Below are 26,884 nucleotides of genomic sequence, written 5' to 3'. Positions count from 1 at the left end.
TCCACCAAGATTCTATACCGGAAGTGTCCATAGCGTTCCCCTGCGCCACCGCGCAGGACCGGGGGTGGTCATAGCAACCGGTAAACTATACTCACATACTGACACTGAACTCCGGAACGTACGGACCCGCCCATCTGCACTCATAGTGCCAAAGGTAGCCGTATGAGCCAGAGAGTAGTTACAATTCAGATGAACTGTCTGTAAAAAAGGAGCAACATATTAAATACAATATAAAAACATATCAATCACTGCTTTACAAAATACATAATATCCAATGCGATTGAATCATCACCTGAATATATGTTATGTTGAGCTACAATATTAACAAAAGGGGGGGATTATATTATGAGTGTACATTCTTAGATTAGAGAAACATTACCTAAAATGAACTTTTTTAAGTGAGGGGCAAGTATCATAAGAAACAGTGCCAATCTAAATTTACATTTAGCCCATTTGGCGTTAGCGTATTAAGAGTATGAATCCATCTGGATTCTTTTTGTAGAAGTAGTTTGGCCCTGTCCCCCCCTCTATTGGGTCTCGGAACATGATCTATTATAACATATCGTAAATTAGATACCGCATGGCCAGCCAACGCAAAGTGCCTAGCAACAGGTTGATCGGACTGTCTTTTCTCAATTGCCGATCTAATCGCTGTGCGATGGTTGGCCATGCGTGTACGCAAGTCATCAATGGTTTTGCCTACGTAATATAGACCACAGGGGCAATGGATTAAGTAGACAACATATTCAGTGGTGCATGTAACACGTGTCTGATGAAGAATTTCTTATTTGTGTGTGGGTGTACAAAAAACTTGGTGGCACTAAGGCCATTACATGTAGTACATCCCAGACATTTAAAACAGCCCGGTTTTGGTTGATTTAACCATGTTTGTTTCTTGTAGCAGTCAATGGGATCCACTTTAACCAGTGTATCACGTATGGATCTAGATCTTCTGTAGCAGACTCTCGGTGGTCCCATGTTGGTAAAAGGTAAGGTATGATCAGACTGCACAATGTCCCAGTCTTTCCTCAATACAGCTGGAAGATTCTGTTTGTCCACTGTGTACGTTGTCACATATGTCATCCTTTCAGTGTCAGCTGCTCTAATATTTGCCCGTAGCGCTTCCTCTTGCGGTAAATCCCAGAATTTTTCCAGGCATTTATTTAAGTGCTGTTCACTGTATCCCCGTTGGAGAAATCTTTTCTTCATTTCTAACAGTTGTTGTTTTATGTGTACAGGGTCGCTGTTGTTTCTAACGACTCTTTTGAACTGAGAAATAGGCAATGCCTTCTTCAGTGCCGGGGGGTGGCAGCTCGTAGCCTGGAGTAAGGATTTTCTGTCTGTGGGTTTGCGAAAGAGTGTGGTTGACAGCTGATTCTGATTCTTATATATACGCAGATCCAGGAAATCCACAGTAGTCTCACTGTATTCCATCTTGAACTGTAAATTCGGGCGTAGCCCATTCAGTTTGTTGAACCATTGTTGAAGATCATCTATCGTACCATCCCAGATCAAAAATAGGTCATCTATATAGCGACGAAACACCCTAATACTGGGGTGGAAAAATAGATCAGTCTGGTACTGCTCAAACTCTGCCATGTATAAATTGGCAAATGATGGGGCCACACTCGACCCCATCGCTGTACCCAAAAGCTGTAAGTAGAATAAGTTCTCGAAGCGAAAATAATTCATAGTGAGGCAATGTTGCAGCATCTCCATAATCCACTCAGAGTTCGGTCCTATATAAGGATATCTTCTCAGATGGTTACGAATTGCCTCCATCCCCTGGATGTGTGGGATGTTGGTTTATAAACTCACCACGTCAAGGGTGACCAGCAGTTCCGTCCCTTTTAGGTGATGGTATTGTTTAAGTTCTTTAATCAAGGCCATGGAGTCCAGCAAAAAAGAGGGCATATTACAGACCATTGGTTGGAAAAGAGAATCCAAATATGTGGCAATGGGCTGGAGCAGCGAACCAATAGCGGAAACTATTGGTCTCCCAGGTGGTTGTGTAAGATGTTTGTGCACTTTGGGTAACGTATAGAATACAGGTACCCGTGGAAACTGTACTGTTAGAAATCTGAACAATTGTTCATCTATAAGTTTGTTCAGTAGTGCATTGTGCAGAGAGGCGTCGATTTGTTTCTTAAAAGACCACACTGGATCTCCTGGCAGTTGTCTATACGTATTGCCATCATTCAGCTGTGCAATTGCTTCACTGCGATAGTATGTGTAATCCAAGATTACCACCGCACCGCCCTTGTCAGCTTCGCGGAATATTAAATCAGTGTTATCCTTTAGTTTTTTCAATGCTTCTCTCTCTTTCCGTGAGAGGTTGTTACGATGTTTCCCAAAGTTTTCTTGGAGGTCTTTTGTTGCTCCATCAGCCAGCAGTCTGCTGTAGGTCTTAATACTTGCATTTGTGCTGTTAGGATCATATTTCCCTTTGGCTCGAAATCTGGGTATCTCTGTTGGGTTACCTCCAAAATGTTCACGTAGTCGCAAGTTTCTTTCAAACTTTTGTTTGTCCAGAAAAGAAGTAAAAGGATCGTCATATTCAGTGGATATAAAGGAAAAACCTTTATTGAGTACCCCTAATTCAATAGGAGTCAGGCTGTATGAGCTGAGATTGATCACAATACTTTCCGTTAGAATCTCCTGGGTCTGGGTGGTGCCAACAATCGTACGGAACAATGCTGCCTTTTGTGTCAAATGGTGCAGCATCTTAAACAAGTGTTCCTTAGATCTTATGCTTCTGGTGATTGAGGAAGTGAGGACACTTATGCAGGCAGTAAAACTGGAGATTGACAAGTTTGAGGAACTACATAAGCCAACGTTGGAAGCCGATACTGAACATAATTGGCTGAATAAATTGGAACAACAAGTGGCACAGTATCAATCAGAATTGACAACATTTAAAAACAGAAAATGGGATGTAGTGATGACAGACTACAAAGAAAAAAGAGTCTACCGTTGGCTACTGAGCCCAGAGGAAAGGAGAATTCTAACTACCTCCAATACACACAGGCCTCGGTACCGTAAACCAAGAAACCTCACTACAGTAGATTCCTCAGGAAACAGTTTGGAATCAGACGGGGCGCCTACCATACAGGTGGAGCCTGGTACAAGCTCCCAGGGGGTAACTACCCGTTCAAAAAACTACAGGGGCACAGGCCGCATAGTCGGAGGGGGGGGCACAAGAGGAAGACCACCCAGACCCAGGAGATTCTAACGGAAAATATTGTGATCAATCTCAGCTCATACAGCCTGACTCCTATTGAATTAGGGGTACTCAATAAAGGTTTTTCCTTTATACCCACTGAATATGACGATCCTTTTACTTCTTTTCTGGACAAACAAAAGTTCGAAAGAAACTTGCGACTACGTGAACATTTTGGAGGTAACCCAACAGAGATACCCAGATTTCGAGCCAAAGGGAAATATGATCCTAACAGCACAAATGCAAGTATTAAGACCTACAGCAGACTGCTGGCTGATGGAGCAACAAAAGACCTCCAAGAAAACTTTGGGAAACATCGTAACAACCTCTCACGGAAAGAGAGAGAAGCATTGAAAAAACTAAAGGATAACACTGATTTAATATTCCGCGAAGCTGACAAGGGCGGTGCGGTGGTAATCTTGGATTACACATACTATCGCAGTGAAGCAATTGCACAGCTGAATGATGGCAATACGTATAGACAACTGCCAGGAGATCCAGTGTGGTCTTTTAAGAAACAAATCAACGCCTCTCTGCACAATGCACTACTGAACAAACTTATAGATGAACAATTGTTCAGATTTCTAACAGTACAGTTTCCACGGGTACCTGTATTCTATACGTTACCCAAAGTGCACAAACATCTTACGCAACCACCTGGGAGACCAATAGTTTCCGCTATAGTTTCGCTGCTCCAGCCCATTGCCACATATTTGGATTCTCTTTTCCAACCAATGGTCTGTAATATGCCCTCTTTTTTGCTGGACTCCATGGCCTTGATTAAAGAACTTAAACAATACCATCACCTAAAAGGGACGGAACTGCTGGTCACCCTTGACGTGGTGAGTTTATACACCAACATCCCACACATCCAGGGGATGGAGGCAATTCGTAACCATCTGAGAAGATATCCTTATATAGGACCGAACTCTGAGTGGATTATGGAGATGCTGCAACATTGCCTCACTATGAATTATTTTCGCTTCGAGAACTTATTCTACTTACAGCTTTTGGGTACAGCGATGGGGTCGAGTGTGGCCCCATCATTTGCCAATTTATACATGGCAGAGTTTGAGCAGTACCAGACTGATCTATTTTTCCACCCCAGTATTAGGGTGTTTCGTCGCTATATAGACGACCTATTTTTGATCTGGGATGGTACGATAGATGATCTTCAACAATGGTTCAACAAACTGAATGGGCTACGCCCGAATTTACAGTTCAAGATGGAATACAGTGAGACTACTGTGGATTTCCTGGATCTGCGTATATATAAGAATCAGAATCAGCTGTCAACCACACTCTTTCGCAAACCCACAGACAGAAAATCCTTACTCCAGGGTACGAGCTGCCACCCCCCGGCACTGAAGAAGGCATTGCCTATTTCTCAGTTCAAAAGAGTCGTTAGAAACAACAGCGACCCTGTACACACAAAACAACAACTGTTAGAAATGAAGAAAAGATTTCTCCAACGGGGATACAGTGAACAGCACTTAAATAAATGCCTGGAAAAATTCTGGGATTTACCGCAAGAGGAAGCGCTACGGGCAAATATTAGAGCAGCTGACACTGAAAGGATGACATATTTGACAACGTACACAGTGGACAAACAGAATCTTCCAGCTGTATTGAGGAAAGACTGGGACATTGTGCAGTCTGATCATACCTTACCTTTTACCAACATGGGACCACCGAGAGTCTGCTACAGAAGATCTAGATCCATACGTGATACACTGGTTAAAGTGGATCCCATTGACTGCTACAAGAAACAAACATGGTTAAATCAACCAAAACCGGGCTGTTTTAAATGTCTGGGATGTACTACATGTAATGGCCTTAGTGCCACCAAGTTTTTTGTACACCCACACACAAATAAGAAATTCTTCATCAGACACCGTGTTACATGCACCACTGAATATGTTGTCTACTTAATCCATTGCCCCTGTGGTCTATATTACGTAGGCAAAACCATTGATGACTTGCGTACACGCATGGCCAACCATCGCACAGCGATTAGATCGGCAATTGAGAAAAGACAGTCCGATCAACCTGTTGCTAGGCACTTTGCGTTGGCTGGCCATGCGGTATCTAATTTACGATATGTTATAATAGATCATGTTCCGAGACCCAATAGAGGGGGGGACAGGGCCAAACTACTTCTACAAAAAGAATCCAGATGGATTCATACTCTTAATACGCTAACGCCAAATGGGCTAAATGTAAATTTAGATTGGCACTGTTTCTTATGATACTTGCCCCTCACTTAAAAAAGTTAATTTTAGGTAATGTTTCTCTAATCTAAGAATGTACACTCATAATATAATCCCCCCCTTTTGTTAATATTGTAGCTCAACATAACATATATTCAGGTGATGATTCAATCGCATTGGATATTATGTATTTTGTAAAGCAGTGATTGATATGTTTTTATATTGTATTTAATATGTTGCTCCTTTTTTACAGACAGTTCATCTGAATTGTAACTATTCTCTGGCTCATACGGCTACCTTTGGCACTATGAGTGCAGATGGGCGGGTCCGTACGTTCCGGAGTTCAGTGTCAGTATGTGAGTATAGTTTACCGGTTGCTATGACCACCCCCGGTCCTGCGCGGTGGCGCAGGGGAACGCTATGGACACTTCCGGTATAGAATCTTGGTGGAGGGTAAGGCTTTAAATACTTGTTATTTATGTACATATTTGTTATGGTCTGAGGACGGGGCTAATTACCCCGAAACGTCACTGTTAATTTGGTGTATTAAACACACTATTGATTAAGACCCGGCGAGTGCGTCTCCTTTTTGATATATATATATATATATATGTATATATATATATATATATATATGTATATATATGTTAATATGTGTATATACACATTAACACAAATATATATGTATATAAGCATATACATATATATTTACTGGGAACACACAGTTCCCATAGACTGCAATGCAAAGGCACTTTTCAGTGCCCTTTTTTTTCCAACACCCCACTCCCGCCAACTTTACCCCCAAAATAAAAATGCTACAGTTTTTATTATTTAATAAATTACACTACATTTTGGGAGCTTTTGGGGCATATTTATAAAATTAACCAGAGATCTGATCTTGTAATGGCTGCTTATTTATCGCTCGCCGCCCGAAAACGGGCAAATTTGCCCATTTGCGGGCGCACAATTAATTAGCGCTCCACTTGTAATCTAGCCCTGTACAGGGACTTTTAAGCAGTCAATTGGAATACTAGTCCCTGGACTTCCAAGGCAGTGTGTATCTGGCATGTGCAGGTTCAGTCATGTTATTTCCTCATTCAGTTTATTCGATTAAAAACAGGGGCACTTTAATTCATCAAATTTACATTTCACTCCTGTTGAGAAAAAAGCTTACCTTTTTAAACTTGACAGCAGCTCCAGCTTCCTCTGGTCGTCGCAAGCCATTTCTGATGTCAGAAATGATGGATAGGTCATCCTCCAATCACGGCTTCTCCCCCGGGGGAATCAGTGTCTGATTCAACGCCATGATTGGAAGAAGCTGAATTCCTCATTTTAGACCCAGGAAGAGGCTTTGCGACGGGCGGAGGAAGCTGGAGCTGCTGTCAAGTTTAAAAGGTAAGTTTTTTTTTTTTTTTTTTTGTTTTTTTTCAACAGGAGTGAAATGTAAATTTTGTTGAATTAAAGTGCCCTTGTTTCTAATCGAATTTTTTAAAAACCGGGCACTTTAGCATCAAAATTGACATTCACTTTAAGGAAGTTTACTATGAAATCTCACGAGATTTCAGTGAAATCTCATGAGATCACATCAAAGCATAGCATGACCTCAGCAAGGTTGATGCTGATTGGCTATTGTTTTTTTCCCCAACTGGCAGCTGGACAGTAGCTGAAGTATAACTGTTACCAGAGCACATACTTCTTGTAAGTTGAAGAAATTTTGAGGTATAAATGTCCTTTTTCGCATAGAGATGTTCAGGTGATATTTTTCTGTCAGCTTTTTACAATTATGCTGCATCACTTTCAAGTGATTTAGCATATGGGTATTATGTCCCTTTAAGAATTCAGAAAAATTATCTGTATATCCAGAAGCATAGCAAAATGAATATGTTTTATTTGCTAGTGGAACTGTACATAGTACAGGATATGACGTAAATGTCCCATCTTTTTTTAGTGATCATGCAGCAGCAGCAGATGATGTTCCGGTTTGGAGTGGTCATTACTTTAAACCACCAAGATACTGAACTTATGGTGCTTGGATCTCGGACAGAGATGGGAGCTTGGGACCCACAAAATGCTGTGCCTATGAAACCCACTCAGTGCCCTCTTTCTACAACAGAGCCTACACTTTGGGTGGGTGAGGCGCTTCTTGAAGAACCATACAGAGACAAATTCTGGTTCAAGTTTATCAAAAAAGAAGCCGGGAGCGTAATCTGGGAAGGTACAAAGCAAGAATCTATATAACATGCAATTGAAATGTTACCTTTTATAGCTTTTATAGCTGATTGTTATGCTTCTAGTCAAAATTTAACTTTCATGATTCAGGCAGAAAATACAATTTCAACAACTTTCCAATTTACCTTTGTTATTAAATTTGCTTTGTTCTCTTGGTACCCTTTGTTTAAGTGTAGGTAATCTGATTGACGTTCAAGTGAGTGCATGTCTTTTTGAACTCGATTTATTAAAAGGTTAATAAACCCGAATTTTTTTCTTTCATGATTCAGATAGAGCATGCAATTTTAAGCAACGTTCTAATTTACTGCTATTATCAATTTCTCTTCATTCTCTTGCTATCGTTTTTTGAAAAGCAAGAATGTAAGCTTAGATGTCGGCCCATTTTTGGTTCAACATCTGGGTTGTGCTTGCTGATTTTGACTGTGTTTCTGCAGAGGGTGTGACAGGAGTAGATGACACTGCTAGATAATGCATAGGATCCTTGCTAAATGTCTCCTTATGCTGGTATCAGTCCTTAGTGCAGAGCTTTCCAAACTTTTTATGTTGGTGACACACTTTTTAGACCTGCATCATTTTGCGACACAGTAATTCAGTTGTACTAGCAAAAAGGAGGTTAAACTAACTTGTTTTAAGAGATACGGACACATACATGAATTATATAATAATGAAATGTATTTACAAGTAACAGTATGTATGTGCAAGAATTAAAAAAAACTTTAAGAACACCAATAGCTACTTGATATTTTAATGGGATGTATGAGGTTGATGGGATGAACACAATTTCTAAATATTTGGTGCAATATTAGATAAAGACACTCGCATTTCATCATCAAGCATTTCTTAAGCTTCCACTTCCTATCCATATATCAAGAGCAGGAGCAGCAATGCACTACTGGGAGCTAGTTCCAAAAAAAACCCCACTGACTTCAGCTCAGCATTTAAGCTGATGCCCTCAGAGCTCGGTGAGTCCGATTGACTACTGCCCGCGCTGCAAACACACTGCTCTCCCACTCACTGACTACACATGCAGTCACAAGCCGATTAAGGAGACTACACATGCAGTCACGAGCCAATGTGCCGCCAATGGGAATAGTTTCAATTCCCACTGAGCTGCGCCAATAGGTTAAGATGATCTGTGTCCCCCTAGGCATCAATCACATGTCAACAATGTGATATGCATAACAGGCAGGCGGAAAGTCAGAAACCAAAAAAAAAAAAAAAAAAATTTGTGCTGGAGCAGGGACACACCTACTCACTGCTGCCGACACACTAGTGTGTCCCGACACACAGTTTGGAAAGCACTGCCTTAGTGATTTACATTCAGGAGAGGTCATGAAAAGAAGAAGTCTTTTGAACAAATGATATTATGCAGCGTGCCTCCCTCTCCCCCTCCCTCCCAGAGCATGTCAGTAGTTACAATAATAAAACAGAAAACGGCTCTGCTTAGAGCATAAAACTTTACAGGCAGAGTTTAAGAAGAAAAAAAAAACTGTGTGTGTGGGGAGTTAAAAACATAAGCACAGTGGTTATAAGCATTTTATTTCAATTTCTGCATAACATATTTTATATACATTAACTGGGAAATTAAATATATTTATACCCTCACTGAGAAATAACTGTTTTCAGACACTGCAGCTCACACGCTGCAGGGAGAGAGAGATGTGATTCCTTCCTCTAAGTACTGTGTATGCATAGATAATATGGTTTGTGTATCACATGACTGCATCATGACCATGTGACTACTGTGCCCCTGTAACACACGCTACAATATGGCAGGTTACATAGGAAATCAAGCACTGCCTCAACACTGTATTTCAAAACAATCTCCTTCAAAAGTTTGGGCTAAGAGGAACAGATAAAATAGACAGCAGTGATTACTTTATTTTTTTTAATAAGAAAAAGTAGGTTTTGGGGATTATTAGAAGTCAGGTGTTAAGGGTCCCTTTTAAGCATAATATAATAGCACCCTTTTGTCTAGTGAACTTCTGCTTATAATGTATTATTTCAATCCCGCATTAAATATTTTATATTTGTTTTGTTTTCTTACAAAAAAAGTAATGATAGCTTTGAGGTGAAAACTGTTTGCTAATAAATAGTAGGCATGTGCATTCGGCTGTATCATTAGGAAATTGCGCCGTTGGTAACAAGTAGTCGGCTGTGTGTGGTTTATGGACCACTTGTTACCAATGGAGGCATTTGTGAACAATGATTGCTGGGTCTGAAAGTCAAGTAAACCGGAGAGCTGAACAACAGGAGATTGAGTTGTGCAGCTCTACATTTTCACACTGGCGCCACCATCTTGGACCTTATATTTGTTATGTAACTTTTAAACTGTGCAACAAGCTGCAAAAATGTAACACTTCCACTCTCTATTATGTGAGCTAAACGGAAGTGCAAGAGGCAGCTTTCAAAAGTGCACTGTTCCTATCACATGGTGCAACAATACGCAAGCTACAAGATGGCAGCACCTAGTATAAAATGCAGAGCTTTGCCAGCTGTATTTTTTAATGAGTTAAACTAAGAAAATTGTTTTAAATAGAGATGCAGGTACAGGAAGAAAAACGATAGCGTGGTGAGTAGTAACTATCCTTCTGTAGCTGTATTCAGCAGTTAAAGTGAATGTAAATTTTGATGCTAAAGTGCCCGGTTTTTAAATATTCGATTAAAAACAGGGGCACTTTAATTCATCAAAATGTACATTTCACTCCTGTTGTGAAAAAAAACTTACCTTTTAATCTTCACAGCAGCTCCAGCTTCCTCCACCCGTTGCAAAGCCTCTTCCTGGGTCTAAAATGAGAAATCCGGCTTCCTCCAATCACGGCGTTGAATCAGACACTGATTCCCCTGGCTCTCTTCTACCAGCTCGGTCCAACATGGGACGTGTCAGGACAAAAACCGTGAAAAAGGCAGCTCGGGTCATTATCAAAAAGTACTACACCCGGCTGGGCAGCGACTTCCACACAAACAAGAGAGTATGTGAGGAAATCGCAATCATCCCGAGCAAGAAACTACGAAACAAGATTGCTGGATATGTCACACATCTGATGAAACGAATCCAGAGAGGGCCTGTCAGGTATCTCCATCAAACTTCAGGAGGAGGAGAGAGAAAGGAGGGATAACTATGTCCCTGAGGTATCTGCCCTGGATCAGGAGATTATTGAGGTTGATCCTGACACTAAGGAAATGCTGAAGTTGCTGGACTTCGGCGGTCTGTCCAACCTGCAAGTCACTCAGCCCACAGTGGGGATGAACTTCAAAACACCAAGGGGTGGCATTTAGATGTTTGTACTATAATCTTTCCAATAAACTTGGGGGAAAAAAAAAAAAAAAAGGACACTGATTCCCCTGGGGGGGGGGAGGCCGTGATTGGAGGATGACCTATCTATCATTTCTGACATCAGAAATGGCTTGCGATAACCGGAGGAATCTGGAGCTGCTGTGAAAATTAAAAGGTAAGTTTTTTTTTCACGACATGAGTGAAATGTAAATTTTGATGAATTAAAGTGCCCCTGTTTTTAATCAAATTTTTAAAAACCGGGCACTTTAGCATCAAAATTGACATTCACTTTAAATATCCCTTTAAAAACGACAAAAAAAGTCAAAATTAAACTTTCTTGGTTCAGATAGAACAAGCATTTCAAGAGACTTTTTAATTTAGTTTTATCATCAAATTTACTTTGTTCTCTTGATAGCTTTTGTTAAAAAGCATACCAAGGTAGACTTAGGAGCATCTTTGCTTTAAAGGGAGCAAGTGGGTAGCACTTGTGATTGGCTCATTAGATGTGTCTAGCTAGCTCCAAGTAGTGTATTGCTGCTCTGGAGCTGACTTTGTTTATGTTTTTAACCTTTTTTTGCGTTTTCTATTTCTACTTTTAAGCCCCCAATTCTAACAAATGGCTGCAGGTTCCCTTAGGCCCCAGACCTCAGACACTTCAAAGGATGATTCACTGAAAAATAAACACAAATAGGAGGCACCATATAATGTATCATAAGTAATACAGAAGTGTAGACTGTATGTAGAGAGATATTCACATATTGTTATTATAAAGTAGTCACTATAAAAACAAGGTAAAGTGCATAATAATGTGTTTCTAGTCTCACAATCTATATAAGCTATTTCCACCAAGAGAAGAAATATGAAGATGTTTAGAACCATTATGGAGTTCATATACTGGGTTTAATGTGAAGCTACGTAATGAGATTCATTTGCTTGTTTAGACATGAATTTTTGCTAATCCTTTATGTTTAAAATATGGTTTAATCATGTTATTGGCCTACAATTTTAATTTGTAATATAAGCTGTAATTTGTTAAGGGTATTTTACTTCAGGCACTGGGTGAATTATTAAAATAAACACAAAAGGTGGGACACCACATAGTACAGTTACAAATCCTGAAATTTGGAATTTCAAAATCCGGAATTATTTCGAAATCTAGACTTTTTCATTTTTTTTTTTTTAAATAAAATTATTAAAAATGACCATTTTTTACCCCGCAAGTTTTCTCTGAGTCATTGGTTTGTTTTTTGTTGTTTTAGTACACAACTATTAACTTTCTGATTACAGTACTGAACTGTTTTCCTGATGGTACTATATATTAAGTAACTAAGTATTAAAAATTATATAAAACTATGCATGTACAAGCTGTATTATGACATGTAAATATTGCCTAAATGAGATAAGATATTGTTGTTTACACTTGGTCCCATCCCCTCTCCAAGCCGTCCCATTTTACAGATGCAAATATACAAATATTACAAAACCAAAACTATTCCGAAATTCAAACCTTTTCCAGTCCCAAGCAGTTTAAATAATGGGTATTGTACCTGTGTAACACAAGTAGTACAGAAGAGTACACTCTATGTAGGCAGGTTCTTACTGCTGAAATACACTTTTACATGAGGTGGTCAGAAACCAGTTTATTATTTTATTTTTATTTTTTAAAGAAATTTTTTTTTAACCCCTTAGTGACCAGACCATTAAGGACCAGGCCTATTTTTAAATTTCTGCAGTGTTTGTGTTTAGCTGTAATTTTCCTCTTACTCATTTACTGTACCCACACACATTATATACCGGTTGTCTCGCCATTAAATGGACTTTCTAAAGATACCATTATTTTCATCATATCATATACAATTTACTATAAATAAATATATAAAATATTATGAAAAAATTGAAAACCCCCCACACTTTTTCTAACTTTGACCCCCAAAATCGGTTACACATCTACTACTACCAAAAACACCCATACTAAAAAATTTCTAAGTTTTGTCCTGAGTTTAGAAATACCCAATGTTTACATTTACTTTTTTTTGCAAGTTATAGGGCAATAAGTACAAGTAGCACTTTGCTATTTCCAAACCATTCCCCCCCCCCCCCCCAAATTAGCGATAGTTACATTGTAACACTTATATCTATCAGGAATTCCTGAATAACCCTTCACATGTATATATTTTTTATTAATTGACAACCCAGAGTATTGCTCTAGGCCCATTTTGGTATATTTCATGCCACTATTTCACCGCCAAATGCGATCAAATTAAAAAAAAAAGTTAACTTTTTCACAAACTTTAGGTTTCTCACTGAAATTATTTACAAACAGCTTTGTGCAATCATGGCACAAATGGTTGTAAATGCTTCTCTGAGTTCCCCTTTGTTCAGAAATAGCAGACATATATGGCTTTGACATTGCTTTTTGGTAATTAGAAGGCTGCTAAATGCCGCTGCGCACCACACTTGTATTATGCCCAGCAGCTAAGGGGTTAATTAGGTAGCTTGTAGGGTTAATTTTAGCTTTAGTGTAGAGATCAGCCTCCCACCTGACACATCCCACCCTCTGATCCCTCCCTGACCCCCTCCAAACAGCTCTCTTCCCTCCCCACCTCACAATTGTCATGCGATCTTAAGTACTAGCAGAAAGTCTGCCAGTATAAAAATAAGTGATTTTTTTTTTTAAAAGATTTTTATTTTATCTGAAGTGTAGGAGCCCCCATTACCCCCCAACCTCCCTGATTTCCCCAGCTCTTTAAGCCTCCCCCCTCAACCTATTGGCCGCCATCTTAGGTACTGGCAGCTGTCTGCCAGTACGCATCTACTAAAAAGTGCCCTTTTTTTATAAAAAAAGATAAAAAACCCATTTTCTGTAGTGTAGCTGCCCCCCTCAATATCCTACCCCTCCCAGATCCTTTTCCCAACATTTTTTCCCCTCTCCCCTTCCCTCTACCTCCTTGGACTTAAACTTAAAGTGAATGTAAAGTCATCTCTAGTGCTTAACACAATATTGTGAAGCAATTCAAATAATGGGGACTTTAATTCATCGATGTTCCCAATTTTATTATTAAATCGTAAATTTTACCTTTTTAACTCCGTTTTCGTGCCAGAGCTTCTTCCGCCCACCATATTGTCCCTCGTTATTGCAATGATTGACAGCTACTCTTGCTAATCCGCTTTTCCCCCCAGGGCGTTCAACCCCTTTTCAGATACGTCATGGGCCTCTTCAGCGCATGCGTTAGAAAATTTTATCCACCTGCAGATGCAATGCTCGTTCACAGGATGCGCATGCGCTCTAGCACACAATTATCCCATTAAAAAACTCCAAGTCCGAGGTAAGATTTTGGTGTGGAAAGTAAATGTGACCTGGGTACAATAGAAAAGAAAGGAGCACTGATGTGTGAGCACTGATGTGTGTGAGACTTTAGGAGCACTGATGTGTGTTTTAAAACATCAAAATTTAACGTTCTCAACAATCTCTGCAATCCAATTGGTCAGTGGGCACACACCTTCTAAATAAACTGACCAATTGGCTATCATTGGCTCACAGTTGTCCCAACTCTCAAACGACTATCAGCTGCTGCATAGTGCTCTGAGATGCGGTCTACGACCGCACCTCTATTCTAATAATGTAGATACTTATCCTAGACCGGAGCACTATATGATAAAACTCAGGAATCCTGACAAGGCTATAGGAAAAAAAATGCACATAAGCAATTATAATGTTTGGTTGCTCTGGACTTGTAATGTCCTAATTAGTTTAAAACCTATTCACAGTTCTAAATTCTGTGGTGCTTAGGCAGCCTAATGTGCGTAAATGTGACCTGAACAACATAGCAATGCATATGCACCACAGATGGGACAGATCCTTTAGCAAATGGGACAGATCATTTAGCAAACACAAACTTCTTCCATAGTGAAGCTTTATAGCGGAGATAGAGCTAAACACTATGGCGGAGATGGAAACACTATACACTAAACACTATAGCGGAGATGCTGCTACTCTCGACGATATAATAGTACTCAATAAATTTAGTAATTCATTCATTGAATACTATTTGTCATTTACAATATTGCAGAGTTTGACGCCTGCTCAATTTAAAACACGATCGTGAATGCACTTTACCAGGAGAACAAGGAAGTTGGTTTGGGGAGGAGTCAGCAGTAAAACGGTAGATATTGTAAAATATATATATTTTAATAATGAAGGATATATAATAAAAAAAAAAAAAATTAGCAACTAGATTAAGGTACTGTTAAGAAATGCATTGCGGTCGTCAGTAAGTGTAGAATTTACATTCACTTTAATGTAGCGTGCACACGATCTCTTCCAGCGCTTGAAAACACTGAGGACGTGCAGGGTACGTCCTTAGTCATTAAGTACCAGTTTTTGTAGGACATACCCTGCACGTCCTTGGTCGTTAAGGGGTTAAAATGTAAAGAACATTAAACTCAAATGGTAGTTCCCATAAGAGATTCAATTATGCATAGTGAAAAAACTTCCAAATAAATAGATGGTATTTTCAAACCATCATAAAAGGACACATAACTCTATTTTTTTTCTTTCATTAAACATATAAAAATATATAAACATATAAAAATGGTTACGATAAAGCTGTAACACATATTGAAACATTACGTTTTGGATACAAAAGAGAACATTTTTAAAATATTTTAAAAACGAAATCCTTTGTAACGTGTGTATTATGTTGAAGACCGCACTCTTGAATTTTTGCTGGAAGTTAAAATGTTAATGTAATTCCCATAAAATATGTAAAGAGGCCTGAAACTCAAACTATTCCTCTCATGATTCAGATAGAGCATACAGTTATAAACAACTTTCCAGTTTGCTTCACTGTTTTGATATCTTTTGTTTAAGAATTAGCAATGCTTTACTGGGAGCTATATGAACACATCGGGGGACCAATGACAAGAGGAATACAGTATATGTGCAGCCACTACTCTGCATCCAACACTGTATAAAAAGACGTGTAACATGCTTTATTATTTATTTTTCTAGCTTTTGCTGCAACCTTATGGGTTCTCCACTACACCCATTAGATCATACAGACTTCATAATCTTTACCCTGGAACATTCTATACATTTATTGCTTGATTAGAGCAGGGTATCGATCGCAATAGTGAGCATGCAGCCTAGAGTTAAGAAGCAGCGGTCATCAGTGGCGAATAGTGCGATAATAAATGCAGGCAGCTTATTACTGACCATTAGCCGCTATGCCAAGTGGACAGGGGTGGAGATGTCTGCTTCTGTAGTAAATCTAGCCCAATATAAGAAACAACAAAACACTCGGAAACTTACAGCCAAATCTTCAGATTTTTCTGACTGTTGTTTTCCTTGGAGTTCAGAATATTGTGTTGATATATATATAATTTTATATATATATATATATATATATATTGAAGTGCCCTGAGCAGCAGTACAAAGCGATGCCATTGTAGCGTGAGAGCAGCCATAAACAATATATAAACAAATGAGAGTGGATGTATTCCAATAAAACATTATTTGTGGACATTGTTTGAAATTCATATCATTTTAATATCATGTAATTTTTTTTTAACTTATTAAATGTAAAATGTAAAATACAGTTTTAGCTCATGGGTTGTACAAAACAGGGGACAGGGCTGATTCGGCCCTTGGGCTGTAGTTTGCTTTCTTTCTCTTTTTTTTCTTTCAATAATTTTTATTAAGGTTCAATTCAAGGCATACAAGTGATAAGTGCCAGTAAAAAGAAAACAATACACATCAAAATAACTACAGAGTATATAGCCAGTACATGTCAGGAAATCTGTACATTACATGGTCAATAATACATTTAGTATTTACATTGTTTGCCTGTCTAGTTGTATACCTGCAAAAATGACTTATGAGGCCACTTTTGGACCTCTCAGTAAAACAAGTTATGAAGCTACAGCAGGTAATCCTTAACAGCAGGAGACCACTTGAGTTCCAGATGATGAACCTTTTTTGTTTTTTTATGAAATATATGAAATTCTCCTGCTGCATAGTAAAAATATAAAATGGAAAATAGCGCCTCTGGTGGCCACTTTAGGGTCACTTAGTCTGTAGAAATATATTAACTGGGTAGAGTGGTGGGAGGAGGACTATGGGATAATATAAAAATCGCTTTATTTTTGGATAATCATTTGAGAGAGGTTGTTATATAGGTGTAATCCATATGATAAATAATTCTACTGGCATTGCTCAAAAGGGATGTAAAGAACTTAAATATTTCCAGACCAAAGGAATACATCAAAACAATACAGGTGCCCACATTTTAGGAGAACTACTAATACTAAGTATATATTTATATAGAGTTAAATATCCCCAAAAAATGTTGTAATGGGTCTTCTATAATGAGGCATCTATGAACTATTATTTATAGAAAATAAATATGTATTATGGTTTAGATGCACAGTAATAAATGTATACCTGAGACCTCGGTCTATAATGTAAGTATTAAAGTGAAAGTAAATCCTAGCATTTTACAATCGCTAGGATTTACTATTGAAACAAATAAAGGGCACTTTCATTCATGAAGTATAAGATACTTCATGTAGAAAGCTCCTTTATTTGTTGTAACCGATCGCCGCTCTTAGCTCCTACAGCAGAGCACGGCTAAATTTTCTTTTGGCTAAGAGGTGACGTTTTCACCTCTTAGCCAATAGCAGTGTGGTAAATCCGGCTCCCATGGGCGACAAGCTGGATTTACCGCACGGCTATTGGCTAAGAGGTGAAAACGTCACCTGTTAGCCAAATTTTTTTTTAACCGTGGGCTGCTGTTGCAGCTAAAAACGGCGATCGGTTACAACAAAGGAGCTTTCTACATGAAGTATCTTATACTTCATGAATGAAAGTGCCCTTTATTTGTTTCAATAGTAAATCCTAGCGTTTGTAAAATGCTAGGATTTACTTTCACTTTCAGAATACTTATAAATTGATTTGGCTGTATATTATAATTTAGGCATGGTATGCTGTCTCGGCCGCAGACAGCTTACCATTTGTATAGGGTTAATCGGTGCTGCCAAACAATAAACAAATGTTTAAGCCCATCGTCAAATACTATTTTATTAATAACCTAAGAAGGATTTTATAGAACTGTGCGCTATGGGGGTGAGATTTTCTTTGAATAGGATATACAATAAATTCAATAACTGAATGGACTGGATGATTGGCTTAAAAATTGAGAACAAGCTCAGTAAATTTATAACAATAAGAACGCCGGGTGTAGCTTAGTAGTAAACCTTTAGAACCTTTCCTCCAGGAAACATCCTGTCTCTATTACTGGGTAAATTATAGAAGTTGGAGCTCTTTGGGAATTAGTTAGCTATTTCAAGAAGGGTGTCACAATCACAGTTATGTTGTGCTACCAGAGTGAGGATGCTTTCAAACTGATCCTAGAGGAAGCAATTGCTGGCTAGTAGCAATAGACACTTAATCCTATTATCAGGTCTTGTAATACACCACATACCTCATGAGAATGCTTACAAACTAAACATTATTTATCAGATACCTTTTACAAGCCTTAAGAGTTTAAGTAAATAAGAGTAGCTGTGAAATAATAATAATAAAAAACAAAAAACCAACAACGATGTTTGACAAGTGTATATATAATCCTGAGGGCTAGGATCTATGTCTGATGAAGTATAGCTTATTTACAAAGCACATCTATAGGGTACCATTTCGCGACAACATTAACTCTTAGCCATTATTTATAACTGGCAATAAAACAAATACAAAAATGTTCCAACCTATTCATGGACTGGGTCCTCCTGAGATGGCATTGTTAGACTTGAGTTGGAAGGCAAATTTTTAATATAATAATGCCAAACATATATGCATGACTAATACTCCAGGTTTACTTAGTTACATGCGGTTAGGGAAAATATAGAGTGTCCGTTTCATGTGTTACACAGAAGTAATAACCTGCATTTATCTATAGTGTTTGAGTCTTCTCAGTGTTCGCATTTTACCGCAAGTCTATGCGCCCAAGAAATGCTTGTCAACCGCAGGTCAGATTCGTAGCGGTCATGAACAGGATAAGTAACTGGGGTCAAAAGGCTGGTTGGTATGAGATGCCTTATAGCTTGCCTCAACCTTCATCTGTTTTCTGTGTTGCTGCTGTGGCCCAGAAACATAACTCTGGAGAGATGAGGGTAAACTAAAGCAAACCACCAGGGTCCCAGTTTTGATGTAGTGTGGCTAAATAATGAGCCATGACGACACGCAGCCGAGCTGGGAAAGGATCCGTGGCAAAATTACATCTAATTTGTCCAGATTTAGATCTTGGTGATATTGGTACCTGTATCAGTGCATTTACAGTATTCTTTATAGGAACTCCAATGAGGGTGTCTGCAATTCTTGGTGACGTCTTCCTGGGTAAGCGTGAGGAGGGAACAGTCCACAGGAAGGAAACTTTGTTGTTCTCAATGTTCTCGATAGCCGCCACATCGCACCACACCTCAGTTTCCACCGAACCAACCTCTGGATCTGGCAAGGGTCTAGTAAAGGTGAGTAGTGAGGACCAGGGCCCCATAGTGCCACAACTCCCCTGCTGTATTGGGGATGGTTCTATTGAAGTTGGCTGTTCTGAAGTGCGGTCACCGCCACAATTAAGTTCCCTGCATAGTCTCGCTTCAAATGAGATTAGGTAGCGTTCCAGCAAGTATCTTATTCTTCAAGAATAGCTGCAGTATTCTCCATAATAAGCTTTTACAGGAGGTGCTCTATATTAAAGTTCTTGCAGTGTCTAGTGGTTTTTCACTGCTCCATAATGACACACAGGTGTCCTGCCGGGGGATAGGTAGTAGGCCGCAACCTTTGTATTATTCCGGTAGGCTGAATCTGGCACCAAATCTAAAAAGAGTGATATAATTCAAAAGAGCTTTCTCTGCTGAAGGGAGTTGAGCAAAAATGAATGCTCGGTGGAGCATTAAAAAGGGGATTGTGTGCAAATTTGTGCATGAGTTTGAAGCTGTAAGAAGTCTTGCGACCCATCATGGCCGCTGCTCGGAATTTCCCCCTGTAGCTTGCTTTCTTAGAGTAATGCATTGATGGGTTTCTAAGTCCACATAATTACTCACTCAGGGAAACTAACATTTTGAATTCAAAAGCAATTTTGCTTAGTTTGTTATGAAAACAACCAACTTTGTTGCATAGTATAGATTCCTCAATGCACTTTAGTAAGCATAGGGTTCACCAAGTATATTGTTAGGTCTCCCAGTATTTACCTTTATGTAATCGGACCCGTACTTAGTTTAGACTCAGTATTGGTTGGCCGCGCAAGAAAGAGTGCTTTTGTCACAGAGGCCAGGCTAAGGAGAAGAGGCGTAAGTAACGTGGTTGATGACCCAGTGTGCTGCTGCGGAGTTTGCTAAACCTAGCGCACATGATTCTTCTAATAATGTTTCTATTCTCGTGACCTGTGATAATGATAGCAACTTTTGTTCTTTTTGTTTCGGGAGTGACCTGGAGATGGATTTGGCACTAAGGCCAGCAGAACTGCTGTTAAAAGGCCTTTAATGACGTCATTCCAGTGCTTGGTAATTCTTATGACTACCCTGGTGGTTCTATGTCCTCTTGGTTCTGACCCTTGCCTGTATATTGGACTATGATTCTGGTTTGCACCCTACCTGTTCCTTGAACTGTGTGGCCTTAAACCTGTTGCTGACTTTTGCAACTTAACCTCTGATTACGTCTTTTCCTGCTTTGATGACAAGTTCCTATTTAATACTACGGTTCCTGACTTCAGCTTGTCTCCTGACTACCCTCCTGACTGCTCCTTATGATGTTTGCGGCTGCTTTCCTGGCATGACTTTGGTGTGATACTGACTACTGACTGCACTACATCTCCTGGGAGTTTGGTTCCAGCTACTAACCAAGGTAATCTCCTAAATACCTTACATATATTCAGATTGCCGACCCCATCATGTAACAGCCATCAGCCATTCACAAACCCATATCCATATACACTGTGGGCTCTTGCACATACTCAGTAGTAGCTGGTGCCTAAGAAAGTGCGCATATAAAAAGACTGTAAAATTTGATAATGGAATCAGTCTCTTGTAACATAGTTTTCAGTCTTTCAGAGCTAAATTATTTTTTCATATACTCTTCAGCACACTATGGTTTTTCTCCTCTGTCTGGATTTTTTATATTTTCTCGTACTTCTTTTCAATAACTTCATGTTAAGTGTGGTTTTGTTGTTATACATCTTTTATAAAGAGTTTGCATAAACTGCTCTTGTTTAGTCTACCCATGCATTTATAATATTTTCGACAAATCAACATTTTATACAACTTTGCTCAGCACTTTTATCCGCTTCTTGGATTATAATTTACCATTACCCAGACTGGCAATAATGCTTTATGTAGTTAGAGTAATAAAATGCTTAATTATTTTTCTGTAATAAGATCTGAACAAAAACGTTATGGCATCTTTGTGTAAGTAACAGAAAACACAATCTAATATTAATGTTCCATGGCATTCATTATGTGCAGTAAACAATTACATCATTTAGTAGTTATAGTCAAAACAATAAAAATGGTTGACCAATTTTAAGAATAATAAATCCATAAAGTCCAAGTATAGTGGCATTATATCTATAAATATTAGATGACATGACCTTTTATACTAGAACGTACAGTATGATGTATGGCATTCTTTTTTGCAAATTGATGAATAATATTTGCATTATCATAAGCACATTAGATTGGATTTACTATGTACAAAACTGTACAATCTAATGTGCTCAATGTTTGTTTCTTATGAATACACAGAAAATGTTGCCAGCTGTGTGGCATTATGAACTAACAAGATGGGGCAATGTCATAATTGGTTTTTCTTTCATGATTTAGGTAGAACATACAATTTTAAACAACTTTCCAGTTTACTTCTATCATCAATTTTTTCATTCTTTTGGTATCATTTGTTGAAGGGCAGCAATGTATTACTGGTTTCTAACTGAACACATAGGTGAGCCAATAACAATCTGTATATATATTCAGCCGCCAATCAGCAGCTATATACTAGTTTCTTTGCTTCTCCTGAGCTTTCCTAGATAAACCTTTCAGCAAAGGATAACAAGAGAAGGAAGCAAATTAAATAATACAATTAAATTGGAAAGTTGTTTAAAATCGTATGCTCTGTCTGAATTATGAATGTCTAATTATGACTTTACAGTCCCCTTTAATTGCATAAATTAACATACATTGATTTAACAATAATTTGTGCAACAAACATTAAAAAAAATATTGTTAATTTCAGGTTAATAATGACTTACATTTTAGATGTGTGGTCGGTAAAATCAGCCAGGTGGTGTGCTCAATAATTAAGTCCATGGGAGAACACTGGAGCAATATATTTTTTTGACTAGAGTCTCCCATTGTAGTCTATGAGGCCTATTTATCAAGCAGTCAACCGCAAATACGCTGGAATTCCGCATTGTAATTGTGGCAAGCCTGATTCAACTTATTTATCAAAGCCTACAGACCAGCAAAAGTTGAAATTTGTGATGTAACATACGATCCGCCAGTCTTAGTCCAACATAGATCGATGCTTACGTCATTACAGATGTAACAAATGCAAATTCGGCACTATCTGACTACTTTTGCTAGTTAACAAATATCTAACAGGTACGCTCGCCACTATTCCGGCCCAGCGTACCTGCTTTTCAGTCCACCACTCTGGAGGCCACGGATGCCTTAGGAATCAATGGGAGTCTGAAAGCAGAGAAAGCTCATGTTCAATGCTGCCAGATATCCCATTGATTCCTATGGGAGAATAAAAGTTATGTTTACACCTAACACCCCAACATAAAACCCGAGTCTAAACACCCCTAATCTGCCGTCCCCATCATTATTAACCATTATTCCTCCGCTCCTGACTCCGCAACTAAATAAATATATAAACCCCTATCCCGCTGCTTCCCGACACTGCCTCAACTAAATAAATATATTAACCCCTATCCCGCCGCTCTCGGACCCCGCCGCCACCTAAATAAATATATTAACCCCTATCCCGCCTCTCCCCGAGCCCACCACAACTAAATAAATGTATTAACCCCTAAACCCCTAGCCTTCCACAACACTACCACTTACTAAAACTATTAACCCCTAAAAAGCCAGCCCCCCACATCGCCATAAACTAAATTAACCTATTAACCCCTAAACCTAACAACCCGTTAACTGTACATTAAAATTACATCATCCCTATCTTATAAATAATAATAAATTTAAACTTAGCTGTAGATTTAAATTAAACTATATTAAACTATTAATTAATCTACCCTAACTATTAGACTAAAATTACATTAAACTATATTAAACTATTCATTAATCTTCCCTAACTATTAGACTAAAATTACATTAAACTACAAATTAAATTAACTATATTACATATTTAAACAACTAACCCTACTCCAATAATTTAAATCTACTATTAAAAATTACAAAGTTACAAAAAACTAACAACAACGTTACACAAAATAACAAACACTGTTACAAAAAAAAAATAAACACTGTTACACAAAATAAAAAATAAATTATCAAATTTTGAAACTAATTAAACAAAAAATAAATTATCAAATTTTTAAACTAATTACACATAATCTAAGAGCCCTATGAAAATAAAAAAGCCCCCCAAAATAAAAAAAACCCTAGCCTACAATAAACTACCAATGGCCCTTAAAAGGGCCTTTTGCGGGGCATTGCCCCAAAGAAATCAGCTTTTTTACCTGTAAAAAAAAATACAAATAACCCCCCAACAGTAAAACCCACCACCCACACTACCAAGCCCCCAAATAAAAACCTATCTAAAAAACCTAAGCCATGAAAAGGGCATTTGGATGGGCATTGCCCTTAAAAGGGCATTTAGCCCTTTTTCCTTGCCCAAAGTCTCTAATCTAAAATTAAAACCCACCCAATAAACCCTTAAAAAAAATCTAACACTAACCCTCGAAGATCCACTTACAGTTTTGAAGACCGGACATCCATCCTCAACGAAGCGGCAGAAGTCCTCAGCGAAGCCGGCAGAAGTCTTCATCCAAGAGGGCCGAAGTCTTCATCCAAGCCGGCAGAAGTCTTCATCCAGACGGCATCTTCTATCTTCATGGAGCATCCTCTTCAATCGACGTCTTCTTGAACAATGAAGTTTCCTTTAAATTACTTCATCCAAGATGGCGTCCCTTAGATTCCAATTGGCTGATTAGAATAGCCAATAGACTGCGAGCTGATAGAATTCTATCAGCCAATTGGAATTAAAAATCCTATTGGCTGTTGCAATCAGCCAATAGGATTGAGCTTTCATCCTATTGGCTGATCCAATAAGCCAATAGGATTGAGCTCGCAGTCTATTGGCTATTCTAATCAGCCAATTGGAATCTAAGGGACGCCATCTTGGATGAAGTCATTTAAAGGGAAACTTCATTCGGAAGAAGACATCGATGGAAGAGGATGCTCTGCGCCGGATGTCTTGAAGATGGAGCCGGTCCGCGCCGGATGGATCAAGATAGAAGATGCCGTCTGGATGAAGATTTTTGCCGGCTTGATAATTTCTTTTTTTATTTTGTGTAACTTAGTGTTTATTTTTTTTGTAACTTAGTGTTTGTTATTTTGTGTAACTTAGTTGTTAGTTTTTTGTAACTTTGTAATTTTTTATAGTAGATTTAAATTATTGGAGTAGGGTTAGGTGTTTAACTATATAATATAGTTAATTTAATTTGTAGTTTAATGTAATTTTAGTATAATAGTTAGGGTACGTTAATTATTAGTTTAATTTGGGACACTGTAGTCAGAATTCAAATGCCAATCACACAGGAGTATACATATAAATCTATTTTTTTTCTAATATGCTTTCTGTATTAAATAAATAAGTAGTGTTTGTAAAATATCAATGTTTTAAATATTAAATGTTTCCAAACCCACTTCTTTGTCAGCCGTTACGGATTCCCAATCCGTACTGACAACTGCAGTTGTAAGATGGCGCCTTTAGGACGAAGTGCGCATGTGCGAGTTGGCTCAACGTCACAGGATACGTCACCATTCTATGTTAAATAAGACAAGGACAATCGATATGCGCATGTGATAGTAAGTATATTGTATTGCGCATGCGTTTAATGTGGATCAGTTATTTTAATTACATGCCAAAAACAGGGATAGGATTGAGCTTTCATCCTATTGGCTGATCCAATCAGCCAATAGGATTGAGCTTGCAGTCTATTGGCTATTCTAATCAGCCAATTGGAATCTAAGGGACGCCATCTTGGATGAAGTCATTTAAAGGGAAACTTCATTCGGAAGAAGACGTCGATGGAAGAGGATGCTCCGTGCCGGATGTCTTGAAGATGGAGCAGGTCCGCGCCGGATGGATGAAGATAGAAGATGCCGCCTGGATGAAGACTTTTGCCGGCTTGGATGAAGACTCCGGCTCGCTTGGATGAAGACTTCTGCCCGCTTCGCTGAGGACTTCTGTCGCTTCGTTGAGAATGGATGTCCGGTCTTCAAAACTGTAAGTGGATCTTTGGGGGTTAGTGTTAGGTTTTTTAAGGGTTTATTGGGTGGGTTTTAATTTTAGATTAGGGGTTTGGGATGAAAAAGAGCTAAATGCCCATCCAAATGGGGAGCTTAGGTTTTTTTAGATAGGTTTTTATTAGGGGGGATTAGTTGTGTGGGTGGTGGGTTTTACTGTTGGGGGGGTATTTGTATTTTTATTTTACAGGTAAAAGAACTTAAGGGCCATTGGTAGTTTATTGTAGGCTAGGTTTTTTTTATTTTGGGAAGGCTTTTTTTATTTTCATAGGGCTCTTAGATTAGGTGTAATTACTTTAAAAATTTGATAATATATTTTTTTATTTTGTGTAACTTAGTGTTTATTTTTTTGTTACTTAGTGTTTGTTATTTTGTGTAACTTAGTTGTTAGTTTTTTGTAACTTTGTAATTTTTTATAGTAGAATTATTGGAGTAGGGTTAGGTTTTTAACTATGTAATATAGTTAATTTAATTTGTAGTTTAATGTAATTTTAGTATAATAGTTAGGATAGGTTAATTATTAGATTAATTTGGGACACTGTAGTCAGAATTCAAATGCCAATCACACAGGTTTATACATATAAATCTATTTTTTTCTAATATGCTTTCTGTATTAAATAAGTAGTGTTTGTAAAATATCAATGTTTTAAATATTAAATGTTTCCAAACCCACTTCTTTGTCAGCCGTTACGGATTCCCAATCCGTACTGACAACTGCAGTTGTAAGATGGTGCCTTTAGGACGAAGTGCGCATGTGCGAGTTGGCTCAACGTCACAGGATACGTCACCATCCTATGTTAAATAAGACAAGGACAATTGATATGCGCATGTGATAGTAAGTATATTGTATGGCGCATGCGTTTAATGTGTATCAGTTATTTTAATTACATGCCAAAAACAGGGATACGATTGGCGGTTTGCAAAGCCATTAGACAAATAGACGGCCCACATTTGTGGGCTGGATGACGTGATGTCATCGTAATAAAATAAAATATTATTTTATTGAAAAAGGGGGCTTCGTTTTAAACTTTGAGCAGGTAAATTACATTGCTATTATAATTTATAATCAAAATGTTTGTTGAATTTAACATTAGAAATGAAAAAGATAGTAATCCTTTAATGTAATTTTAGTATAACAGTTAGGGTAGATTAATTCATAGTTTAATATAGTTTAATTTAAATCTAAAGGTAAGTTTAAATTTATTATAAGATAGGGATGAGTTAATATTTAATGTAAAGTTAAGGGGTTGTTAGGTTTAGGGGTTAATAGGTTAATTTAGTTTATGGCGATGTGGAGGGCTGGCGGTTTAGGGGTTAATAGGTTTAGTAAGTGGTAGTGATGTGGGAGGCCAGGGGTTTATGGGTTAATAAATTTATTTAGTTGCGGAGGGGTCCGGGAGCGGCAGTTTAGGG

The 26,884-nt window shown here is 38.3% G+C and overlaps 1 protein-coding gene and 1 pseudogene across 1 annotated transcript in view; both read left to right on the top strand.

Moving 5' to 3' along the window:
- EPM2A (EPM2A glucan phosphatase, laforin) overlaps positions 1-26,884 on the top strand; it is a 695,864-nt gene that overhangs the window by 7,116 nt on the left and 661,864 nt on the right. The window contains exon 2 of the mRNA XM_053711843.1: positions 7,379-7,645. Coding sequence (XP_053567818.1) covers positions 7,384-7,645 — 262 coding nt within the window. The 5' untranslated portion in view covers positions 7,379-7,383. The remainder of the gene's footprint in view (positions 1-7,378; positions 7,646-26,884) is intronic.
- On the top strand, positions 10,437-10,972 carry LOC128657484 (40S ribosomal protein S17-like; annotated as a pseudogene).

The sequence above is a fragment of the Bombina bombina genome, chromosome 4 (genome assembly GCF_027579735.1).
Source record: "Bombina bombina isolate aBomBom1 chromosome 4, aBomBom1.pri, whole genome shotgun sequence".
NCBI classification, from domain to species: Eukaryota; Metazoa; Chordata; class Amphibia; order Anura; family Bombinatoridae; genus Bombina; species Bombina bombina.
Note: the sequence above shows the minus strand (reverse complement) of the source record. Positions and strands in the feature narration are given on the sequence as shown.